At 38.2% G+C, this 22,191-nt stretch overlaps 1 protein-coding gene across 7 annotated transcripts in view; it reads right to left on the reverse strand.

The window, feature by feature from the left end:
- The window catches only part of ATP9B (ATPase phospholipid transporting 9B (putative)), a 163,833-nt gene extending 141,923 nt beyond the window's left edge, over positions 1-21,910 (reverse strand). For 3 of the 7 annotated variants that reach the window (XR_007888669.1, XR_007888668.1, XR_007888667.1), the window contains exons 1-3: positions 21,722-21,910; positions 8,806-8,979; positions 394-544 (exon numbers count right to left, since the gene is read on the reverse strand). Coding sequence is in view for 4 of the 7 variants with exons in the window: in XM_051611125.1 (XP_051467085.1) it covers positions 394-544; positions 8,806-8,979; positions 21,722-21,816 (420 nt within the window). In the remaining 3 variants the exon portion in view is untranslated. The remainder of the gene's footprint in view (positions 1-393; positions 545-8,805; positions 8,980-21,721) is intronic. The other 4 variants (XM_051611126.1, XM_051611123.1, XM_051611125.1 and 1 more) reach the window with 3 other exon arrangements.
- Between the last annotated feature and the right edge of the window lie 281 nt (positions 21,911-22,191).

Consider the following 22,191-nt stretch of genomic DNA (forward strand, 5'->3'; position numbering starts at 1 on the left):
TAACGACTTGCCTGTTTCAGAATACATTATTTAAGTCAGTGGTTCACAGTATTTTCACAACTGACTGTGCAGAAGTGCTTGTTTCAAAAAGAGGATTACAAATTTCTAACGATGAAAAGCCAAGTGCAAAGAAACACATCTCAGATTCCCAAAGGTTCACTGAATTCCATTCATTTAATCATACGCACCACACTTCTTTAGCAAATATCCCTTTGAAAACAAAACAATTTAGAAAAAAAGCAGCCTTGCTCTCAACTGTCAAATTTAATGGAAAACATCAAAATAAATGTAAAAAGAAAAAGAAGAATCTGGGCAAATACAATTACCTTTTTGCAGAATCATAAAAAAACCCTGCAGAACACATAGCAAGCCCAACACCAAAAGTAGCCTTACCCCAGGTATAAAGGTAAACATGTTGTATTTTTGATTTTTGATGGCATTTTTGGGGTATTTTTCTTCACACTTCTCAGGACACCCAAGCCACACTGTGCGAGCCTTCAGGTCTTTCTTTCTTCGGCATATGTTGATGAGCCAATCAGAACAACTGAAAAGAAAAACAATTGTTTACTTACAAACAAACAGAAAAACACTACATGTGATTACTATTTCTGAACCTGGAATCCTAAAGACAAATAACCAAGAAAAATAGGCTTAAACATTTTTGCCACAGCTAAATAAGCACGCATGATGTTGAATTGTAGTATTTAGGGAAATTACACAGTACTCAACTCCTTCAGCGTTATGCATATATAAACACTTGCACTTTTTTTATAGGAAATCCTAATAAAATAATTACAAGTTTCACTACACCTTGCCCTGACACAGGTTCAAAAAATTCCAATTAATACAAGTCCCCCCACTCTTAAATAACTAACTCATCCATCAAAACTTAAAGTCCTTTGGGTAAACTTTTTATCTTGTATAACTGATACCCAAATTATGGTAAAGACTGAAGAGGAAATTAGGCTTCTGTTAGATAAAGTCAGAAAAATGTCAACAGCTTGGTATAAAATTACCACAATCTTTAAAATCTTAGTTTCCTCCATAAGACTGCCTGTAGCAGACATAACAGGGAAGCCTACCTAACACTACACTGTCAAATGTTTTCAACTGAAGAAAAGAAACAATACACCAAAAAACAACCACGACTGCACAACAATCAGTAATAGTGAACTTCAGTTCATGGGAAAAAAATCTTAAAAAAATCTACTGAAGAGAGTTTAAACTGTGTGCAATGAGATAAGACAGGAAGAGCTCACAGTCACCTTTAAACAGCTGCAATTTGGACAAGGACACAGGAATGATGGGATGAGATCACAATGCAGAAAGAACAAAAGGCTGGCAAACAGACCAACAACAGTAAAATAAGAAACAAACAGATATGACAACTCACATAATATAACCAGCCTAAGACTTGCTAGGACTTTCGGCAGAGGCAGATTATTAACACAGATGAATACAGATGGTTTGGAAAGAACTGGTAGTGTGGAAAGAAAAGCAAGCTTGCTATACACTGTATATACTTGTTTTACAATCCCATATGTCATAGGAGAATTTCTCTGCATTTTTTATTACTGGGAGGAGATGCCTTAATCACGCTGGGAGTCTGTTTTAGGCAAGTAAATCAAGAAGACTGAGCAGACAGAGTTTCTATGAGGACCTACTCCAGCCAAAGCACAGACCTAGCTAGTCACAGTGGATTTCAGCTACATCAGTAGGTGAAGTTGAAGGTAACTGACACATCTCCTAGTGAGGTTTGTGGATATACTGATAATATTTTTAATGCAGAAGTGACCGATTAAGTGACCATTAGAAAGCTCTTATAAATTGTATTCAAACCGAACAAAAGGATTTTACTGAGAGCAGCAGTGGAAAATTATAATCCAGTCATCCCAGCATTGTTTCCTGGATAAATTCTGTAGTCAACTTATTTGTATGTATTTGCACACACCTGAAAGAAAACAAAATCATAACCAACACATCAGCAACCTGTAAAACGTAACTAATTTCCCTCTGAGAAGAATCAGTTACACCACTGCTTCAGAGCAGTCCTCTCTTGGCTCCCAGGGCTTTGCACCCCCTGACCTAATGAAATATGTCCCTGTCCATGGCCAGGACTAGACAATCTTTAAAGGTACCTTTCAACTCAGATCATTCTTTAATTCTATGTCTCTAACAAAGGTTAGCTTTCAAATATTTCTCATAAGCAAAGTAAAGGAAGATACTCTTGGAATTGAAACAGCTGAAAAAATTCTAACTCCAAAATAATTTTCCAGGTACTTAACTACTGAATATTTCATATTTTTTTAGACAAGAAAAAGCTAGAAGAGACAGGAGTACATGCAAAGAGGACATCAGAATTCAAACTGTCTTGACAGATTAGAAAAGCTACCTGGAAGAGACAGAACACAGCTACACAAGCAAAAGTGCAATGCAATACTTTTAGAAAGAAATGATCACCTATGCAAATACAGACTTGGAAGAGAGTTAGCAGGTGGCAGCTCAGTTACTGCATGAAAATAATAAGCATGTGCAAAAAAAGGTATATATCTGGTTAGCATGGACAGGCATAGTGCTAATAAGTCATGAATGTATATTTTTTTCTCAATCCAGTGCTTGCAAAATCTCAGCTGCCTTACAATACCATTTTGAATGCTAGATTTCAACAAACAGGCCTAGTAAGAAAAAAAATCACACACAAGAGCAACAAAACAAGTGTAGGTCTAGAAAGGGCACGCCTGTCTCCTAAATACACCAAAAGAAACCAAGCTGTTCAGAAAAGACTGTGAGTGGGCCTAATATGGTTTCAAGTATGTAAGAAACTGCTGCAAAGTGGGAAGGGACAATTATTTTCTAGGCCCACTATCATGAAATAATGACAGATTTCAGCTGTGGTAAATACGGGGAGGAGCAGCAGACATTGAGTACATTCTTTTAATGAGGGAAGAAAGAAATACTTGAGGCTGGAATTGCTACCACTGAAAGTCTCAAAGTTCTGGTTAGAGCAGACATAAGTGATACATGTAATTGATTCTGTTCAGTCGAGGAATCTACTGGATGATCTCTTAAGGTCCTTTCCCATTCTATTTTTCCACAATTACAGAATCACGGTATGCACAAATGTGCAAGGAAGGAAGGCTGACAGCTTACATCCCCACCACCCCTCTTAAAATGTTTGTGTGTAGCCTGTATTATCCCCGCATATTACAAACTGATTTTGCCAAAGAACAAATGGAATTCTATGCTGCAAACTCTTTTCAATGAAAACTGGAAGTTATGTAATAATAAAATCATTCAAAGCAACACTCACTTTGTTATGGAAATGCCACTACACTAATACCACCAGGCAACATTTAAAACACTCCACTCCACTCCACATATGCTGTATGCATATGATTTCCTCCCTGAAGCTTTCACTATGGGATGGACATCAATTTGGCTTGATCCTATCTACATAAACACGTAATTTATTTTTGTTACAAATATAAACCAATCAGCAACTTTTCCCACCACTTCTAAATAGTGTCAAAGATTTACTCCATGGTAAAAATTGTAAACTGCACCAGTGTTGAGTTCAACATTCAAAATTCAGCCCTGTTATTTAGTAACATAAAAGTCTTCAAAGCAGAAAGACTGCTGTTCATTTTATGTCACAGTTCCACAACCACTTTAATGGTTGTGAACCTATCCTGCTGCTGCTGAAATGGCTGTTCCCAGCCTCCTCCCATGAAAAACCAAGTAGATTCTCACCCCTTCCCTTGTGCAAACACAACCGCTCATGCAACTGCCTGGGTAAAATGAATCTACAAATTGATCCACCTGTAAACTTAGGCAGAATAAAAAGGGGTACTATTTTCCAGTACATCCACTCCAAACTTCAAAATCTATAAAACTGTAAAAATAGTTGAAACTGTGTAGACTACAGGCTTGCAGGAGTAGGTGGAAAGACTCCACTATGTGCCAGCTTGGAGTTACACCTGCTAAAACTGGATTTTAAAGCTTTTGAAGTTTTAGTTTCCAGTGCAAGGGAGTAGAGAGGATAATACAAACAGAAAAGACAGGTCAGCTGTATAGTAAGAAGTGCTGAGACAGAATGCTAGCAAAAAAAAGGTCCAAGGAATATATCTTTTTCTGGGGAAAATGAAAAGGCATTACAGCTTCTGTCTACAAGCCCATAGAAAGAAATTTCCTGACAGCCTTTGAAAACTTGCATTGCTTAAATCTGTTTTTGAATTTAACTGTAAACAGACTGAACACTAACTAGACACAATCTCTTTTGTAAAATAATCTACTCAGACAACAAGGCCTTTTCTACTGCTAAAATAATAAAAAATTACTAAAGCAACTGAACTACAGTGTCTTCCTTGGCATGAAGTTTCCCCATCTTGAAACTACATTTTTTCATTACAGATTGACAAAGAAGCTGAAACAGATGCCATAATGACATTTAGCAAATGCTAACAAGTACAGACACAAGAATCATGTCAGACTGGGAAACAACTGTCATTACTTTAATAAAAGGTATTTGACCAGCACAGAGCTTTTAACACTCGGGTTCAGATGCAAGAAAATCTCAGATGATGGATGTATTACAGGTTACGTCCAAATCAGTACTGCAATGGTCCAGATGAGTAATCTGAACTATAATGTAAGATGTAGCATGATCAAGACAATCTTTAGATTTTTCTGAAAGCTTTAATATAAAACCAACCTTATGCTATGGATTGAGTCAAAGTCTTTTTTCTTAAGCTTGCTGTAAGTCATGTTACGTATACTTATATGACAGATTGTATATATGAAGAAATTAACTGATGAAAGAACTTTAAGGTATATCTATTGAACAACTTTTGATCGACCTGCTTCCTTTTGTTTTGAAGGAACAATAACCAAAGTCTTCATATTAGTAAGTGATGCCACATTAAAACAAAAAACCTGGAGTAATTGTTAAAATAAGAACCCTTAACTTTTTCATAAATAGAACATATCTCCCCAAGTCAAAAGCTAAAATAAGAGTCTCAACAGATGCTGCAGCTCTAATAGTAAGAGCATTTTTTATTTTTTCTTTTCATTTCATTACTTTTATCCTACAAGCTTAACTGCCAGTATCTTTCCCAAAACAGCATTTTCATCAGAATGGAAAGACAATATAAAAGCTCTATATTGTCTGCAAGGGTCAGCTTTTCCTTATTAGGTTTTAAGTATCAGAACTAGTTCTGCAAAGAAAGCATACTGTAATTATTGTACTCAACAGGTAGCTTCAGTAATCAGGCCAAAACCAACACAGTGGACATGTCATTCTTAAAAGATCAGCATTTTCCCATGCTTCTGCATAACAAATGCGTTGCAGAATAATTGAAAGCGTACAGGCCATCTTAGAGCCCAAATTAATCCGAGCATTTGATATCCCCTTCACTTCATATGGAAATGCCATTCAATGGCACCATTTTCATAGGGACAAAGTGTTTTTTGATAACAAGTGGAATGTAAATCTCATGAGAAAGAAATCAATCCAGCCCAAAGAACTCCAGAGTATTGATCTATGTGCATTATAATTTCACAAGCTTGAAGAAAATTTGTAAGGCAAAGGGGAAATGACTGAAGCCACAAAACAGCTGCTATATCACAACATTTTCTTTTAACTGTGCTATGAAAGCAAGAAATAAGCAGTTTAAGAAGTTAAAAGTTATATTGGTTGAATTAAGTCTTCAATCTGCTCAAAATCAAAGACAACATTTCATTATTATTTTTTTCTTGCAAATGCAGAAATTGTTTACAGAGCTACAGATTTGCAAATAATGTACACGTCATTCAGTTCCAATCAACAAGTCTATTGTCTAAACAGAAGTCAAAAGCTGAAAAAAGGATTTTTATAAAATCTATTTTAATGTACAGTGAACTTCGTCAAACATTCTGTATTTGCTCCTGCCAAAAGGTGAAACTTTTTCAACTGAACAGGAACAGTTTGTAGCAACAAAAATCTCTAGAACATAAAATTCTAAAGCTGCCAAGTAAGAGATGGAAAACTTCCTCTCACAAAAATGAGATTAATCCTAACAATGCAAGACAGACAAAAAAAGACCCTAGTGGGTGTACCTGGGGGGGCATTGTTTGTTTGCAACAAGTAAAGCGATTTTGAGCAGAAACACAAGAGTTTCACTGAGAACCGAAAAGAAATTGGGGCCCCTTGAGCTTAGCTCCAGACACATGTCCAGTCTTTTATTGTGTTCACCTTTCTGTCACAGGTCTGAAAAATTTACAAGTTATTTAAAAGCACAAAAGGAATCTCTGGATGTGAAAGCTGAGATTTTGACCTCACCCAGTTTCAGGTATGAAATGTTAAGTGCCATAAAAACAGGGTGAAATTTTAAATTTTGTTCAAATAAGCAGGTTTCAGGCTGCTATGCTGTATACAATCTCACATTACACTTAGAAGAATGCAGTTTATCTGCTGGAAATAAGTTTGTTGTTTGCATAACACATATAATCCACCATCACCACACATGAAAATTATTTTTCTCATGTGTTCCTTTCCGTTTCAAAAGTGAAGGCATCAACACCCAATTCCATCCCAGACTGATACTTTACACCACACAAAAACAGTGTAATACATTCTACCACAGTGTAAGTAATAACTGCCCATATGACAATACAGTATCCTCCAGCTTTACTGCATGATCTTTCGCATGATCCTAGGCAATTTTATGAACTGCAAATAGGCACTTCAAAAACTCTACTATTCTAGTATTTTCCTGCGGAAAAAAAAAAATCAATAAAGTTTTATAATAATGAGAAATACTCAAAAAGGGTAACTTATTACTGAATGCACATCCCTGACTCTTATCAATATGAAGCCTCAATGGTGCTGTCAGCTCAGAAGACTCAAACCTCCTCTCACCATAACAAGTATTTACACACTCAGAAGTACTAAGCAAAGTTGAGGGTTTTATCCAGCCTGACTGGACAAGCATATAAGGTACCATGATATTCACTTTCCTTCCAGCTAATTTTCCCCATCTCATCTAAGTAGATGTCTGCACCTTTCTTACGGGAATATCCTCTGCCTGCTTATATCCTACTGATGTGTCAAGCTTCTGCTAGGATCTGGTGGTTGTCTTTTTTAAAATTATTTTTAAATAGAACTCCTCTAAGGCCTCTTTCTTAGTGAGGTCTTTTTTTTACACACCTACATCAGCAGTAAAACATGTATCAAACTTAGCAAAATAGTAAATCCATAATGCAATTTTCTTATTTTTTTTATTGTCAAAAATCCATCACAAATACAGCTCAGGTATTTTAATTAATAAGTTGTAGTAAGTTTGAAAGTGTCTAGGCTTGACCTCCACTCAAAGCTGAGGTGTACCTATCAATTTTTAAAACCCACAAAGAACATGCCATTTTGTAATCCTCAACATTAATGACACTTTTTTGTGAGATTCACTGAAAATTGTTTAAAAGTTCCAACATAAGTTCATCTTGCAAGTGCCTGTCTCCATCCAAACACTGTAAATTCTCTGTCAGGGCAACCACAAGGTGCAGTCTTTACTGGTCTACCTGTTTTGATGAAACTTACACAGGTGTTATCACAGCAACTAATACTCACTACTACTTCAACAGCTGAACTCACCTAATGTATAGTGTTTGGAAAGTGTCTCTATTTTAAGCTATGTCCAAAAGATTAACAGCCTCTTTAAATACTTAAAAGTGTTTTTTAAAACTACAATGCTAGTTCTGTAACAAAACATTGCTTCCAAAAGTCATTTATGTATACAAACACTGCTTATGTTAACTTTGCTACCTTAACTCCTTCCTGCTATTTTCCAAACACTTATCCCCTATAATAAAATGAATAATCCATAAGTTTTTTTAAATCATTGCAGAAAAAAACAAATTGACACAGAATACATTTTTCTGCAAACAATAAAGCTGTATAACAAAATTATTTCAAAAGTAGGTGTACAAACCAGCTTTGCTTACGTAAAACAACATTTCAGGTCTCTTGGAATTTATTAAGTGCCATAAAAACCACCTGTGCAGAGATCTACATCCATTCTAAAATCATCTGCCAAAAAATCATTCATCACTTAAGTTGACTCAAAATGTTCCGCTCACTTCACTTGACTGATTCTCAGGTTTTACAACTAAACATAAAAAAACTCCATGATTCTTAACCAACCTAATAGCAATTACTGTATTTAGAAATTTGCTAGTAACTTGTTATGAAGTTACAATTCTAAGGCAACTGCATATAGCAGAATTTAGCACAAGAAGCTTCTAAATAAGAACCAAATCACAAGAGCTGATTCAAGTTGTAATTCCCTCCAAGGCCACCAGTTACATGTATTCTTTAAAGATGGAGTGTTAACTAATCATTAAAGAATTAGCTTTTTCTTCTCAGCAACATCAATAAAAGTTTATATACTGTCAACACACTAACGCCCTCTTAAAGCAAAAGAAAGTTTTAACTCCTTTACCCTGATGTGGTTTTCAGCAGAAGTCAGGAGGAGGCTTATAGACCGTATTATGGACTGCAGATTAGTAAAAGTTTAGTACATGATCTCTCCTTAAAGCCTCTCCTCTTGTAAGCCAGTATAGCAAACAGGAGAAGTACACAGCAGAAGCTCTTCAGAACTTTTTTCAATTAACTATTATTAATGTCCTAATAGGGAAAAAGCAGGCAAAGCCATCAAAAAGTACATGTCAAGTAAATCAGTGTGTTCCCATACTCTTGACATACCATACAATAAACAGTTATTATTTACTTCTTTTGTTTCATAGGTCAATAAAAAGTACTGGTGTTCAACAAACCTAGTACAAAGGAACTTCCAGCCACCACAGATAAACCATTCTAAGCCTCTTCTTCTCTGAGAAACTCTGGCTCTTGGTAGAGTATGATAATCACTCTCATCATTTTCGAAGCCTTCTTCTGACATCATTAGTGGCATTTCATCCAAATGAGAGGACTCATCTTCCACTTGGTACCTGGAAAAGTGAAATAAAAACAGTAAATAAGAAGCCAATAGATCATCTTTTACTACCAGGAATCTGCTAAAGTAAAAAGTTAGGTTTTGTCACGTGGAATTTCATTTAAGAAACATTTTCACCCAAACACCTCATATATTTGCACTAACATGTCTACAAGAAATTCTGATTTCAGTTAAAAATACGTAATGCAGCAAAAAGGCCTGCAATAATTGATTATCACTGTATAAAATTCTCCACTTCAATTTTACATTTCTGGAATGCTTTTTATGCCAAGAAAAAACACTGGAACATTGAATAAGAAAACTCCCCTAAGTGCATGTAAATTGAGTAACATAATCCGTTCATATTTTTATATCATTGAGAAGATGATTGAAAGAAACTGTGCTATTACTCACGTTTCCTTTCACAGACTATTAAAAGAACTAATAAGGATCTTAACTGCAATATTTTTTTTTAAAGGAATTAAACATTATAGTCAAGCAAAGATCATTTCCTTGCATGCAATAATACAACAGCCCTAATCAGCAAAACATACAATACAGAAGACAAAACTGTCAGAAAAGCTGACTGCACAATCGCTTACAAAATACTTGAAAAACTGAACACAAAAGCAAAAACTTTTAAATATATAAAAATACACTATTGGTCATGGTAGCTAAGCAGCCTTTCAACAGGAACAGTTGATGAAAAAAATATTTTACCAGAATAAATCAAAAGCTATTCTGCATAGGTACTTTCAAAATCTCTCAAATACTTTACAGTTTGGAAAATCAGTAGACTACCATCAATTTATTCTTGGGGTGTAACGTATCTACCTTGATACTATTCTTGCGCTGGGAGCACTGCCTAGAACTCAGGAAAAAAAAACAACACGAAAAAGGACTGAGTCACAAAAGAAATGAGTGTTTGGCACAGAATTAGTAAGTTGATTTTTATGAAGCTGTATAGCACAGTTATCTCTTAAAATGTATATCTTGGGACTGTCCCATTTTCCCAACAGCAGCCTAAAAACAATCTTTATAAAAACAGTAATTAAGAAAACAAAAACTCCATTATCTTTATGTGAGAGAGCAGCTGGAGTGCATGGAGCTCTGTCTAGCAATGGATAAGGAGCCAACTGAGAGCTTCTGGGTTAGGATGAAAAGAGGGGACAGGCAAAGGTGATGAGCCCCTTTATAGGCAGGTAAGAGCAGCCTTACATTTGCAGGCTCTGGTCTTCTCTACCCTGCTATCTGCAGGAGAGACAATACAAAAGGACATAAATAATCCTGAAGGGCCCTGCAGTGCTTTGACAAAAACTTGCTCCTCTGAATAATTTAAGAAGCCAACTAGGAAAGGTGGTCTGCTGGACCTCATACTCAACAAGCATGGAAAGGCTCCCTGAGGATGTGAAGGTCAAACAGCCTTGGCTGCAGTGACTATGAGATGGTGGAGTTGAGGAACCTGAGGCCAGGAAGGAGGGTGGCAAGCAAGCTAACAACCCTGAAGTTTAGGATAAGAGATTTGGCATTTTCAAGAACTGGTTGGACAAGTTCCATGGGACAAGGCCTTAGAGGGAAGAGAGGCCCAAAGAAGCTGGTAACTATTCAAGGACCAACTCCTCCAAGCTCAAGCAATTTCCATCCCAATGAATAGGAAGTCAGGCAAAAATGCCAGGAGGCCAGACTGGATGAACAAGGAATTCATGTCCAAATTCAGATACAAAAAAGGAAGTGCACAAAGGGTAGAATTAAGGATGGGTAACCTAGGAGGAAGACAAAAACATTGTCCAAGCACCCAGGGACAAAGCTAGGAAAGCTGTAACTCCAAAGGAATTTAATATCGCCAGGTATGTCAAAGACAAGTTGTCTGAAAGTTCAGAGGTGACAAAATGAGAACTACAGAACATGTGCAGCCACTGCTAAATGAGAAGGGGGACTGGATTATACAGAACATGGAAAAGGAATGCCACCTTTGCCTCAGTCTTTACCAGCAAGATGGGCCTCTAGGAATACCAGTTCTCAGAGAGAAGGGGGAGAGGCTGGAGCAAGGAAGATGAGGGAACACTTAAGCAAACTGGATATATACAAATCCATGGCCCCTGAGGGATGTATCCATGAGTGCCGAGAGAGCTGGCAGATGTCATTGCAAGGCCAATTTCAATCTCTGCTGGATCATGGTGGCTGAGAGAGGTAACTGAAGAGTGGAGAACAAATGCCATTCCTATCTTCATGGAGGACCCAGGGAACTATCACCACAATCCCTGGGAAAGGGATGGAGCAGCTCATCCTGAAAACCACTTACAGGCACATGAAGGAGAAGAAAATAACGAGGAGTGGTCCGCATAGCTTCACCAAAGGGTGATCAACTTGGTAAACTTCTACATTGAAATAACTGGCCTGGTAGGCTGAGGGAGAGTAGTAGATAGTGTCTACTTGAACTTCAGTGAACCCTTTTATAATGTCTCCCATAACTTCCTCATGGACAAGCTATTGATGCCCAAGCTGGATGAGCAAACAGCAAGATGAACTGAAAACTAGCTGAACAGCCAGGCTCAGAGGGTGTTCATCAGTAGTGCAAAGTCTAGTTAGAGGCCAGTAAATAGCAGTCTATCCCCAGAGGCCCATGCTGGGTGCAGTCCTGTTTAACATCTTCATTAGTGATCTGGATGATGGGGCAGAGTACACGCCCAGCAAGTTTGCAGATGACACAAAACTGGAAGGAGTGTTTGATTGGCCAGATGGGCACACTGCCACCCAGCACAAACTTGACAGGCCGAAGAAATGAACTGACAGGAACCTCAGGAAGCTCAGCAGGGAGAAGTGCAAAGTACCGCACCTGGAGAACAACCCCACACAGCAGTATATGCTGGGGGCAACCCCGCTAGAAAGGAGCTTGGAAAAAAAGAACCTGGAGATCCTGGTGGACACCAGGTTGAACACAAGCCAACAGTGTGCCCTGGTAGCAGAGAAAGCTGTAAACTCCTGTCTCCAGTTCTGGGCTCCTCAGTATGATACTGACATACTGGGTAGAGTCCAGTTAAGGGCCGTGAAGATAATTAAGGAACTGAAGCACCTCTCCTATGAGGAAAGGCTGAGAGAGGTGGGACTTTTCAGCCTGGAGAACACAGGACAGGGTCTTACGAGCATCTATAAATACCAGAAAATAAGTTGCAAATATTGAGCCAAGCTCTCTTCAGTGGCACCCATCACAGCATGAAAGGCAATAGGCACAAACTGAAACACAGGAGATGCTGTCTGAACATCAGGGAACACTTTTTTATCATGCATGTGACTGAGCACTGGCAAGGGTTGTCCAGGGAGGATGTGGCATCTCCATCCTTGTAGCTGTTTAAAACCTGTCTGGACATGATCTTAGTCAACCAGCTCTAGGTGTCCCTGCTTGAGCAGGGAGGGGGGATTCTGCTAACACAGAACAGCACCCTGAGCAATATTCAGTGCAAAAGCTTGAGAGATAAACTCAGAATTTAAAAAAGAAAGTAACATGACAAACACCAGGACTAAGTACAAAAAACCACTATCACTGCATCTGCATTTTACTGTATATTTATTTATATTTAATTTATATTTTATATATGCACATATATTTAATAACTTACTGTATATTTAATACAAAAACCTGACCAGAATTCCTTTTCCCCTAGATTTTTTATGTTGTGCCCTGCTGTATACAGGAATACATTATAAAGCAGTTAACTTTTTTGGATGCCAAGAAAGGCAGGTGGGAAGGAAACAATTGTATTTTAGGGTTAGATTTTTATTGAAAAGGTACACCACATACTTTACATTGGCTATGAAATGAACTGGTATCAATACAGTTGAGAAAAGATCTAATAAGGAAACAGAGAAAAAACCCAACAATGACCCAAGCCATTTTGTTAAGCATTTGTTAACTAGTCATTAAGTAGATATTTTATCTTTGGCTGGCAGGCGATGTCTGGATTTCTGCACCTCCTTTGAATGAGACATCATTAAGGGATGTTAAAAATCTGTTCATACCAAATTAGAAAATAATGCATAACTAGGAATAACAAACAACACACACTCCATCTCCCCCAGATGCAAATCAACAAAATCAACTGAGTATTGGAACATTAAGCATGTTAAACCTTGTGAAGAGAAATCTTTATCTGTTTCAAATAATTAAAAAGCACAACCACACTGCAGAAAACACAGTAAAAGTTTCAAACTAAAAAAATACATACATCTTTTTAAAAGTTACAAGTGCCCACAAAGTTAGTAACGCGAAAACACAGCATGGAAAATGGTTTCAGAATTGTTACCATCAGTATCCACTTAAAAAAAAAAAGGAAAATATAGTATAAAACAAACACAAAAAGCTTGATCTTCACAATTTTGGTTGCATAAATCTGCATCTGATATTATTTTAATATGGCAATATATTTTCCATTCCCATTCATGGTCACTAAGAAAAAATACTGTATAAACAAATTATCTTCACAAGACTGAGTGGTTATTACAGGTTAACATGCATATTATACTAAATTATATGTATTACTTTCAGACTAGACTAATTTTAACACTAGAAAATAAAACCTATGCTTAGAAAAAAGTTAAGAAAGTACATTATTATAAGTTTCCAGTAAGACAAGCTTCTTTAAAGAGATTCACATTCAATGCTTTTATAATCTCTCCTGGTTAAATCAATTATCACAGTTTTAACACAGAGCTTTCCATTGCATTGTGTTTTGCTTTTAGACACCAAATTATTTGGTGTCTTTTTAATACTTTTTTATTTTTAATACTATCCAGTGAAATCCACCTATTGCTGTACTGGAGTATGCAGCAACATATTGCACATAACCGACCCCTTTTACTTCTGTACAAAGTTAAAAAGTGTCTAATTCAGAAAATAATATCCTTTATATTCAAAAGTAACAGAGCAAACATAGTTAAAGTCTCTCTTGAAGGAATATGCTAATGCAACAGAATTATGGGAGAGAGACTTGGCTGAGAAACACATTCACAGACATGCATAACATTTAAATCTACTCTTGTAAATGAGGTAATATTTGCAGAGTACAGAGATATCCTAATAATATTATTTTCTTGCCATTATACTATAAACAAATTGATTTTGAAGTGGAAACCTAGATACTGATTGTGAAAAACCTGAGCTTCACCAAGCAGTGAAGATAATTAGCATAAGCACCATCATGTTTAGTAATCCTGGCTTCAATATACAGCCTCTGAGTTGGCAAGCAATTTATTCTGTTTCAAAAGCAGTTTTGCTATTATGTTGGAAAATTGTACTTCAGCATTTAAAAACAGTAAGATAATGAACAATGGATTTTTCATAACTAGGATGAGGACAAAAGTATTTGTCATTGTTACCTAGTGTTTTTCTAGTACAATACTAGAAACTTTCATTAAATAAGGGACCACTGAAAGCAATATGAATAAAGAAGCCAGAGTGAAGACACCAAACTCTCAGGTTGACTACTAAATCAGGTATGAAGACAACTATCTTAACAAAAATGCAGCTTCCTAAGAAAAAAGGGACATTAACATTAAACAACTTAAAAAAAAAATAAATCTGAATATTACTTAACAGATTTAAGTGAAAGGAAACCATACACAAGCAATGAAAATGAAATTTTAAATGAAATTTTGATGTAAACATCTACTGTGAAAGTGATGCCTTAAAGTCACCTGTACTTAAATCTTTGCACTTAGATGGCTGTTTGCCAGAGGAGATGCAGCTGCAGTTATTCATAGGTGCCATAACTGGTAATAGAAATCTTTTAAATTAATTTAAATCTAATGTGACTATACATTTAGATCTGATGTTATTTATGTATTTTCTGCAAGCTTTCCATTGTTCTAAAAGAGCAACGTTCAAGGGTGCAGCAGGAATGTATAAGGGGCAGGACAATCATGACTGTATGTTCTTCTGGTTCTACTCACTTGACAAATACAGAAGCAGTACCTATGATGGATTTTTCTATCTGCCTGCTTAAAAGACAGATGCAGGATAGAAGCACTGTGTCAGATACTGCATATATACAGTTTGTTTCCTCTCACTTGTACTATACCCAATAATTTACAAGAAGGAAAACTAAAGCTGATGTCTTAAAGCTGTATTTCTCAAACCTAGAGGGAGAGAAAAAGAATGTGTGGCCAAAAGTATACACAGGAATTGGACATAAGGGACGGCTGTGGGATGCAGAGTAGCATGGAAGAGAGGCAGCAGTTGAAAGAGTCCCAGCTGAACATCTGAGTAGAAAAGTAGAGAAAGGCCAATTACTGGCAACTGATCTAACACCACTTGCCACTATGACCATGTCCCATCCCACCAAAGCAATTTGGCTCAGTGGCTGCTGTCAGCCACAGGACTTGCACTTAAAATTCCCAATGTCTCCACAAAACAGATGTGAGAAAAATAAAATTATAAATAATACTTTTTTTCCAAATATTCTTCTACATTTCTAAAAATTAGAAATTACTTCCCCCCCTAATTTCAAACACCTCTCTGCTTTACACAGGAGTAAATTTAGATAAACTATAGAGCAATCAGGTAACTCCTAGATTACAACAGAAATGGAAAACAGAAAAATCTGCTATAGGTAAGAAATTTTTAGTTATTTGAATTTCCTTTAACCTCTTCACACGAAACACACAAAAGCTATTGCAGAAGTTTTCATAAGTGAGTAGAGCTTGCCACTATTTGCTTCTATTTAGCTTTAGTTGTGCCTCTAACGCAAGTGCACCCCTAGTTGAGAAGTCTCTGAATTCACGTCCTGACCTAAAAAAATACATACAATAAAAATATTTATATTAGAAATCTGTATGCATTATCAGGGACAGGTATGTCACAGATGTCTACATGGATAATGACACTAACAACAGTATTCTCACAGTTACAATAAAAAAAAAACAACAACCAAACCACCTAATTTGGACAACTTTTAAGGAAGATGAAGATTTGTAGAGCTCAACACATTCCATTTCAATAGGTAACTTTGCTTTCGTGTCCTTGGCGTTAACAGGAACTTTTAACACCTATTATAACACTCCCATAGTGCATGTTTATACACAGCACAACAAAACAGGAAAAAGTACTTCTACTGTACACAGGCAAGTTTACTACTTAAAGTGTCACTGATATTAATAATATTTACTGCAGTAAGATGAAATAAACCAAATAGCCCCCAGCTTTTTTACAAATTATGCACAGAGATATTCTGGAAAAACACAATGCAGCATTTTAGAACATCAGTTGAGATAAAGGGATAAAGGTCTAGAAGAAGAAAGCAGACTACATAGTAGTAATACCAAGGAAGTTTTCTTTCATCAGTAGCTTATAAAAAAATTGCTTAAATAACAAACACTAGAACTACAGGTTCCACAAGACACTTCTATAAAGCAAATATTCTGAATGCTATTTGCATTCCTTCTCTCCTAGCTCACACTTTCTTACCAGAGCTCCATATGGATGAAGCCCCTTCAGAGGATCTGCACAATGAAGCCTTCATTTAAAAAGATACTCTTCTTTGCTCCCCTTTGCTTACCTTACAAAGTGCTAGCCATATCCTAATATGTGTCCAAAAGTAAATTCAGAATGCTTTATCACAGAAGGTATATTAAAATTCAAACTAATGTCAATATTGTTAATCCTTCATCCATCATTTTCAAATTCATTTACAGGATGAAATACACAGAGCTGTTCCATTAACAGACGTTAATGGAATGAGAGGAGATTAAGATGAAACCTGTAAAAATTCTCCACAATACTGTAAGAAGTTTTGCTCTAAACAAAAAAATAGCTAGGGAAAGAGCTTCAGAGGAACTAGCAACATTTTAGAAAGACTGCAAGAAATACCAGGTATCACTGCATACAACCTGTGCAACAGGTAAATTCTAGTGATACATATCAGTGTTTGGGGTTATTTTTTTTTTAATGATTATGGACACTTTGCAAGGCTTTCCAGACCCATAGTTCAACAAAATAAGGTATGAGCTTTCCATAAACACCATTCCACAAGAGATTTTAGGTGCTATTAGCTCTGTTTATTAAACAATCTCAACAAATAGCATTGAGTTATTTGGGGAAGCTTTTGTTCTTAATTATTGCACTTAAAATACCAAAAGCTTGGCATATAATTTGCCACTGGAATATGGAGAGTAACATCTGAACTATAAAAATAACACTGTAGTTCAGAACTAGAACATGCACTTCAAAGAACTGAAAGTAGTCACCAAGTATCAAAGTATTTAACAAAGCACACTTCAGGTAACATCAGCAATTGAACAAATCACAGAATTACTGTACGTGCATCCAGAATTACCTGTTGACATTCATACATCTCTATTTTTTGGCGGTTCACCATGAAACCTAGCCAAACACCTTAGGAAATTATAACAAGAAGGAATACAAGACTGCTGGGGATAGCTTGTATTTAAACAAAAAGCATTAGAACAGTAACACTACATTAAATCATCTTACTTTCTATGCAATACAGAAATCTGTTTCATGTTCATAATTATTAAGGAAGCAAGAGATTTCTCAGGAACCTTTGTGTTCTGAAGACTTCCATTCCATTTTGCCTGGAAGAGACTTTTTTTTTTTTCTATCATACATACTTCATATGAAATAACCTACTATATAGCAGTTGTTAAGTAACAAGTATTCTGCGTTTGTTTACCTGGACAAAAGACACATTATCCTACTATTTTGTTCTTTTTTCCTTCTCATGTGATTCTGTTAATGACATAAAAGAATGAGAATTCAAAAATAACAGTATAGTTGCCTTAAAACAGAGTTGATCTATCGGCGCGGAGAACCAGAGAGACACAACAGCAGTTGATCTGTTCCACAACGTTCCCTACTGCAGCCACCTAATATACCTGGTATGTAGTCATTCCTAAGTACGCTACTGTGATCCATAATCATGCAAAAGAATTCCTTCCAGTGAATGAGTCTTTTTCATGACATCACCTTTGTGAGCACCTGCAGTACAACTGCATTAATGCAATTCTGGACAGAGCTAGTAAGACCTGATTTTATCAGCTCAGGAGTCCCAACACCTCACAACTTAACCCTATTAGGCCAAATACAGCAGTAAGTGCAGGACACCTGAACAAATCAGGTACAGGGCTTATGGATATATGAGGGATGACTACTGTTTAACTCCCTATCAGCTTCAAAATTCCACAAGGTTTCTTGTCTTCCTACCATCAAGCTCACATGACACAGGCACAGCACACTTAACTTCCATCCTGTGTTCAGCAGTTGATTGCTCTGAGGCTGACGATGACCAGTAAAATTTTAACATATGAGAAGAAGTGTGTTAAGTTTCACTGCACATTTAAGGTGACCTTGCGTGTTCTTCAGTCCTCTTTCCTTCTCACAATGTAAACAAAAGGAGGAGCTATTTTTCCTGTATATTCCTTAGTGCTGAAGAACAAAGTGCTGAAACAAGTTCTGAATCAATCGCCTCTTTTTCTCCAAGCTTTCTACAACTGTTGAGGTTGAACATACTAAACAATGCCAAGGGTTTTTTAATAATCTGAAGATGAACCACCTTTCACTTCAAGTTCGATTTCCCCAGTTTATAATAGTAAGACAGAGTTCTCTGTTGTAGGGGAGGGAGGTAGGGGAAGATGGCAGAAGATACAAAACCTGAATTTCTAATGCAGAAGTATTAAGTTGCCCTTAGACATCAGAAATAACAGCAGAACAGGATGCATGTGTTTACTGAAGCATAGGTAATATTTAATATGTATTTTTAATATATTTTTTTAAAACAGGACTTAATATAGAGAAAGTGAAGAAGTAAAACTCGTTAATCTCGTCATGTTCATATATGAAGTTCATCCCAGGACATTTCGTGATTCTTAACTGGCTACAACTTTATACAGAAGTGTACAATCTCAGGTGTGTATCATCAAAGTACGTTCTCTTTAAGTGTGTGGGAGAAACATATTCCAGCCTTAAAATACAAGCTATCAATCTGTCTAATCTCAAAAGTTTAACACTCCTTAAGAACAAACATTGAATGAGGTCTTTGTCCTCACTGCAAAGCAAACTACAGCAGCAACTCCTGCAGACTGCTCTGCTCAAGCAAAAGCAGTTGTCCTCCAAGTTAGCTTTGAGGCTACTAAAGGTTAGCAACTGATGAGCTGTATTAACTGATGTTGCACAGCAGCAGGGCAAGCAATTTGAGTTAAAAACACTACCACAATGAAATTCAGGATCAGTGTATAAGACTTTCAAAAGACTGTAAATTCTTCACTGAAGAAATAAAATCACAGCAAGTCAAAGACACTTGAGGGCCCAGAAACTACAGTACTGCATTAAACCTGAGATAGCTACTCTATATTTTAATTGGTGTACAAATCTTCAAAATATGAATTATACACCTTTAGGCAAAATCCACATGCATACATATATGCATGTGATAACTTTCTGCATACCACAGACCCCAATGACTTCACTTCAACACTCTTATAAAGCATTTGCAACATCACGATCCTTGCTGCAGTTTCCACAGGAATCCAAGGCTTCAACAAAGTCTGTGCTGAAGATAAAGGTTAGAAAATCAGGATGAATCATTCATAAAGACATGGAAGCTTAGAGTCATAGGACTTATGAGTTGCAGTTCGACGATCTGCACTGTAATATTTTCTCCCTGACTTTACACAAGACACCTGTGGTAGAATCTATACAACCATTCCCATGCTTTTGTTACAAACCCCAGGGACACCCTCCAAAGTATGCAACAGGTGCTCTCAAATCCAGAGCATGGTATTCTTGAAGGAAAACAACCAACCTACTGAACTCACCTTAGAAAAATTACAAGGAATTTAAGTGAGCGAAGAGGCTGATATATGTATTCCAGTCCTCAGAGCTCAAAAGAGCTGTTTATTTAATCAAATTATCAAAATAAAGAAACATAATAAACATGCCCGTCAAATTTTAAAGTTTTTTTTTTATATAAACCTACAAGTATTCATTAAAAATTATATATAATAATTTGTACAGAGGATCAGTAAATGAAATTCATATCACCTACACTTGAGAAACAGATTATGATAAAACATAACTTTGAAAGATGTAATCTAAACTAGAAAGAACTTAATTCAGAATCTCTGAAGGGTGATGTTGCTCAAATAAGATAGAGGGGAAGCAGCAGACCCATAATGAATCAGTAGTTCCTTGTTAGATCTTACAGCTTGTCAAATCTGCTCATAAAGCCAGGTTTAAACAACCTGGCTTCATATAAACAACTGTAATCACTGCACGTGAACATACCTTCAGTAAACCCATATATCTACCTGATTCACAAACTTAACTCATCTATAGCATTTTTCAAATCACGAAAATGCTCCTGGGTAACCTACAACAGAACCACCTGACATGACACCTTTCATGGTCTGGACTAAGTTTTTGCCTACATAATCCTCTTCTTTCCCTTTTTCTTCCAAAGCACACCTACTGAGAAGCTTACAGATTCCAGCAGGAGCTTCCCCTGCTTCAATTCTCTGAGCAACAGGGAAGATGATGATGATAACACTGCCTTACCTCAAAGCTAAGGACAAAGTTACTACAAATTGTTAAGATATTCAAGTACTAGCAAGATGTGGAAAACTACTAATATGGCAGACTGCCCTGCAAGCTTTCGAATGTTCATTAAAAATATTTAGTTTCAGAATCAAGACAACATAATTTAACACTAAACTATTCTGCACATTTTAAACTACCTATTCTGTTAGTTATTCCATTCTGACAAAGAAGTAAATACATCTTATTCATGATTAAATGGATTTACCACTCTGTTTGAATTGCACCAACTATTCCAGTTTTAGAAAAATCAATTTGCTCCTGATCCTACAACTGCTCCCTCCAGCCAGGGTCCTAGAAAAACCAAGAGAAGAGAAAAAAACCTCAAACAACGAACTATAAACATATCCTCCACTGTCAGTGTGCTGTCCAGTGGACATAACAAAGTTATGGAGCAAAGTTTTTCCTTGCCCACTGCAACAGTATACCTGTACTACTACAGAAACTGCTACTAGAAAACTATAAAGTACTACATACCTAGAGAAACTACTTAGAATAAAGGGAAGCAACTAAACATTCAATCTTTGCCTGAAAACTCAATGTGACAGCAGACTTTTAAAACGCCTTCTTCAAATTGCTTAACACCCGGCACGGTGCCCTTCAAAACATTTTCAGTTATCTGACTCCTTGCATCGCAGAACGTTTGCCACGCAGACCCACAGTAACCACCGCCCCGCCTATGTGCCAAAGACGCCGCAACGAGCGCCCCAAACGCGGGGGCTCCCGCCGGCACCAACCCGCGACCGCGGCCGCAGGCGGCCCCGGGGGCAGGGCAGCCCAGGCCGCACCCGCGGGGCGCGCACCAGGAGAGGCAGGGCCCGGGGACGCGCTGCGCATCCTTCCCCGCGGCCCTGCGGCCCCGCTCGCCGCCGCCACAGCCCAGCCCGGCCCGGCCCCGCCGCCGGGCGAAGGGACGAGCGGGACGCGCTGCCCCGCGGGGGCCGAGGCGGGCCAGCAGGACCGCGAAGGCCTAGGAGACTCAGAGGCCGCCCGCTCGGCCTACAGGGGGGCGGCCAGCCCTCCCCGCCCCGCCCTTCCCGCCGACCCAGCGGCGCGGCCGGGCAGCCCAGCGGGCCCGTGGCGCAGGCGGCCCCGCCTGCCATGAGGGGATGCGGGGCGTGCGGGAGGGGAAGCGCCGCGCCGCCCCTGCCCGTACCTGTTGTGCCGCTGCGCCGCACCGGCGCTGGTGTAATAGGCCGCTCTCCGCTGGGCGCTGCGGGGCACCGGGTGCAGCGGGATGTGGTCCGCCATCTTGGGGCGCCCCCGCCGCCTCACGCACCCGCCGGGCCCCCCGCGCCCCGGGCCCCGCCCGCTGCCGGCAGGAGGCAGGAACCGGCGGCCCCGCGCCCGGGGAACAAACGAGGAGGCGGGGCCCGCCGGGAGGGGCGGAGGGGCCGGGCCGGGGCTGAGCCTGTGCGAGGGGCCGGTCTTGGGTGGAAATCGAAAATAAAAAAAATAAATAAAAAAATAAAAAAAAAAGGATCCAGCAGGAAAAAAATCAATCCGTCAGTAAATAAGTGGCTACCAAGAGAAGGCAGCAAAAGGTGTCCCAAGTGCAGAAGACCAGATGGAATGGAAGTTACGCGGCAAAAACAAGGTCAAGAGAGACGGTTCCCGCCCCCCCGC

Source organism: Apus apus, chromosome 2, assembly GCF_020740795.1.
Source record: "Apus apus isolate bApuApu2 chromosome 2, bApuApu2.pri.cur, whole genome shotgun sequence".
Classification (NCBI taxonomy): Eukaryota; Metazoa; Chordata; class Aves; order Apodiformes; family Apodidae; genus Apus; species Apus apus.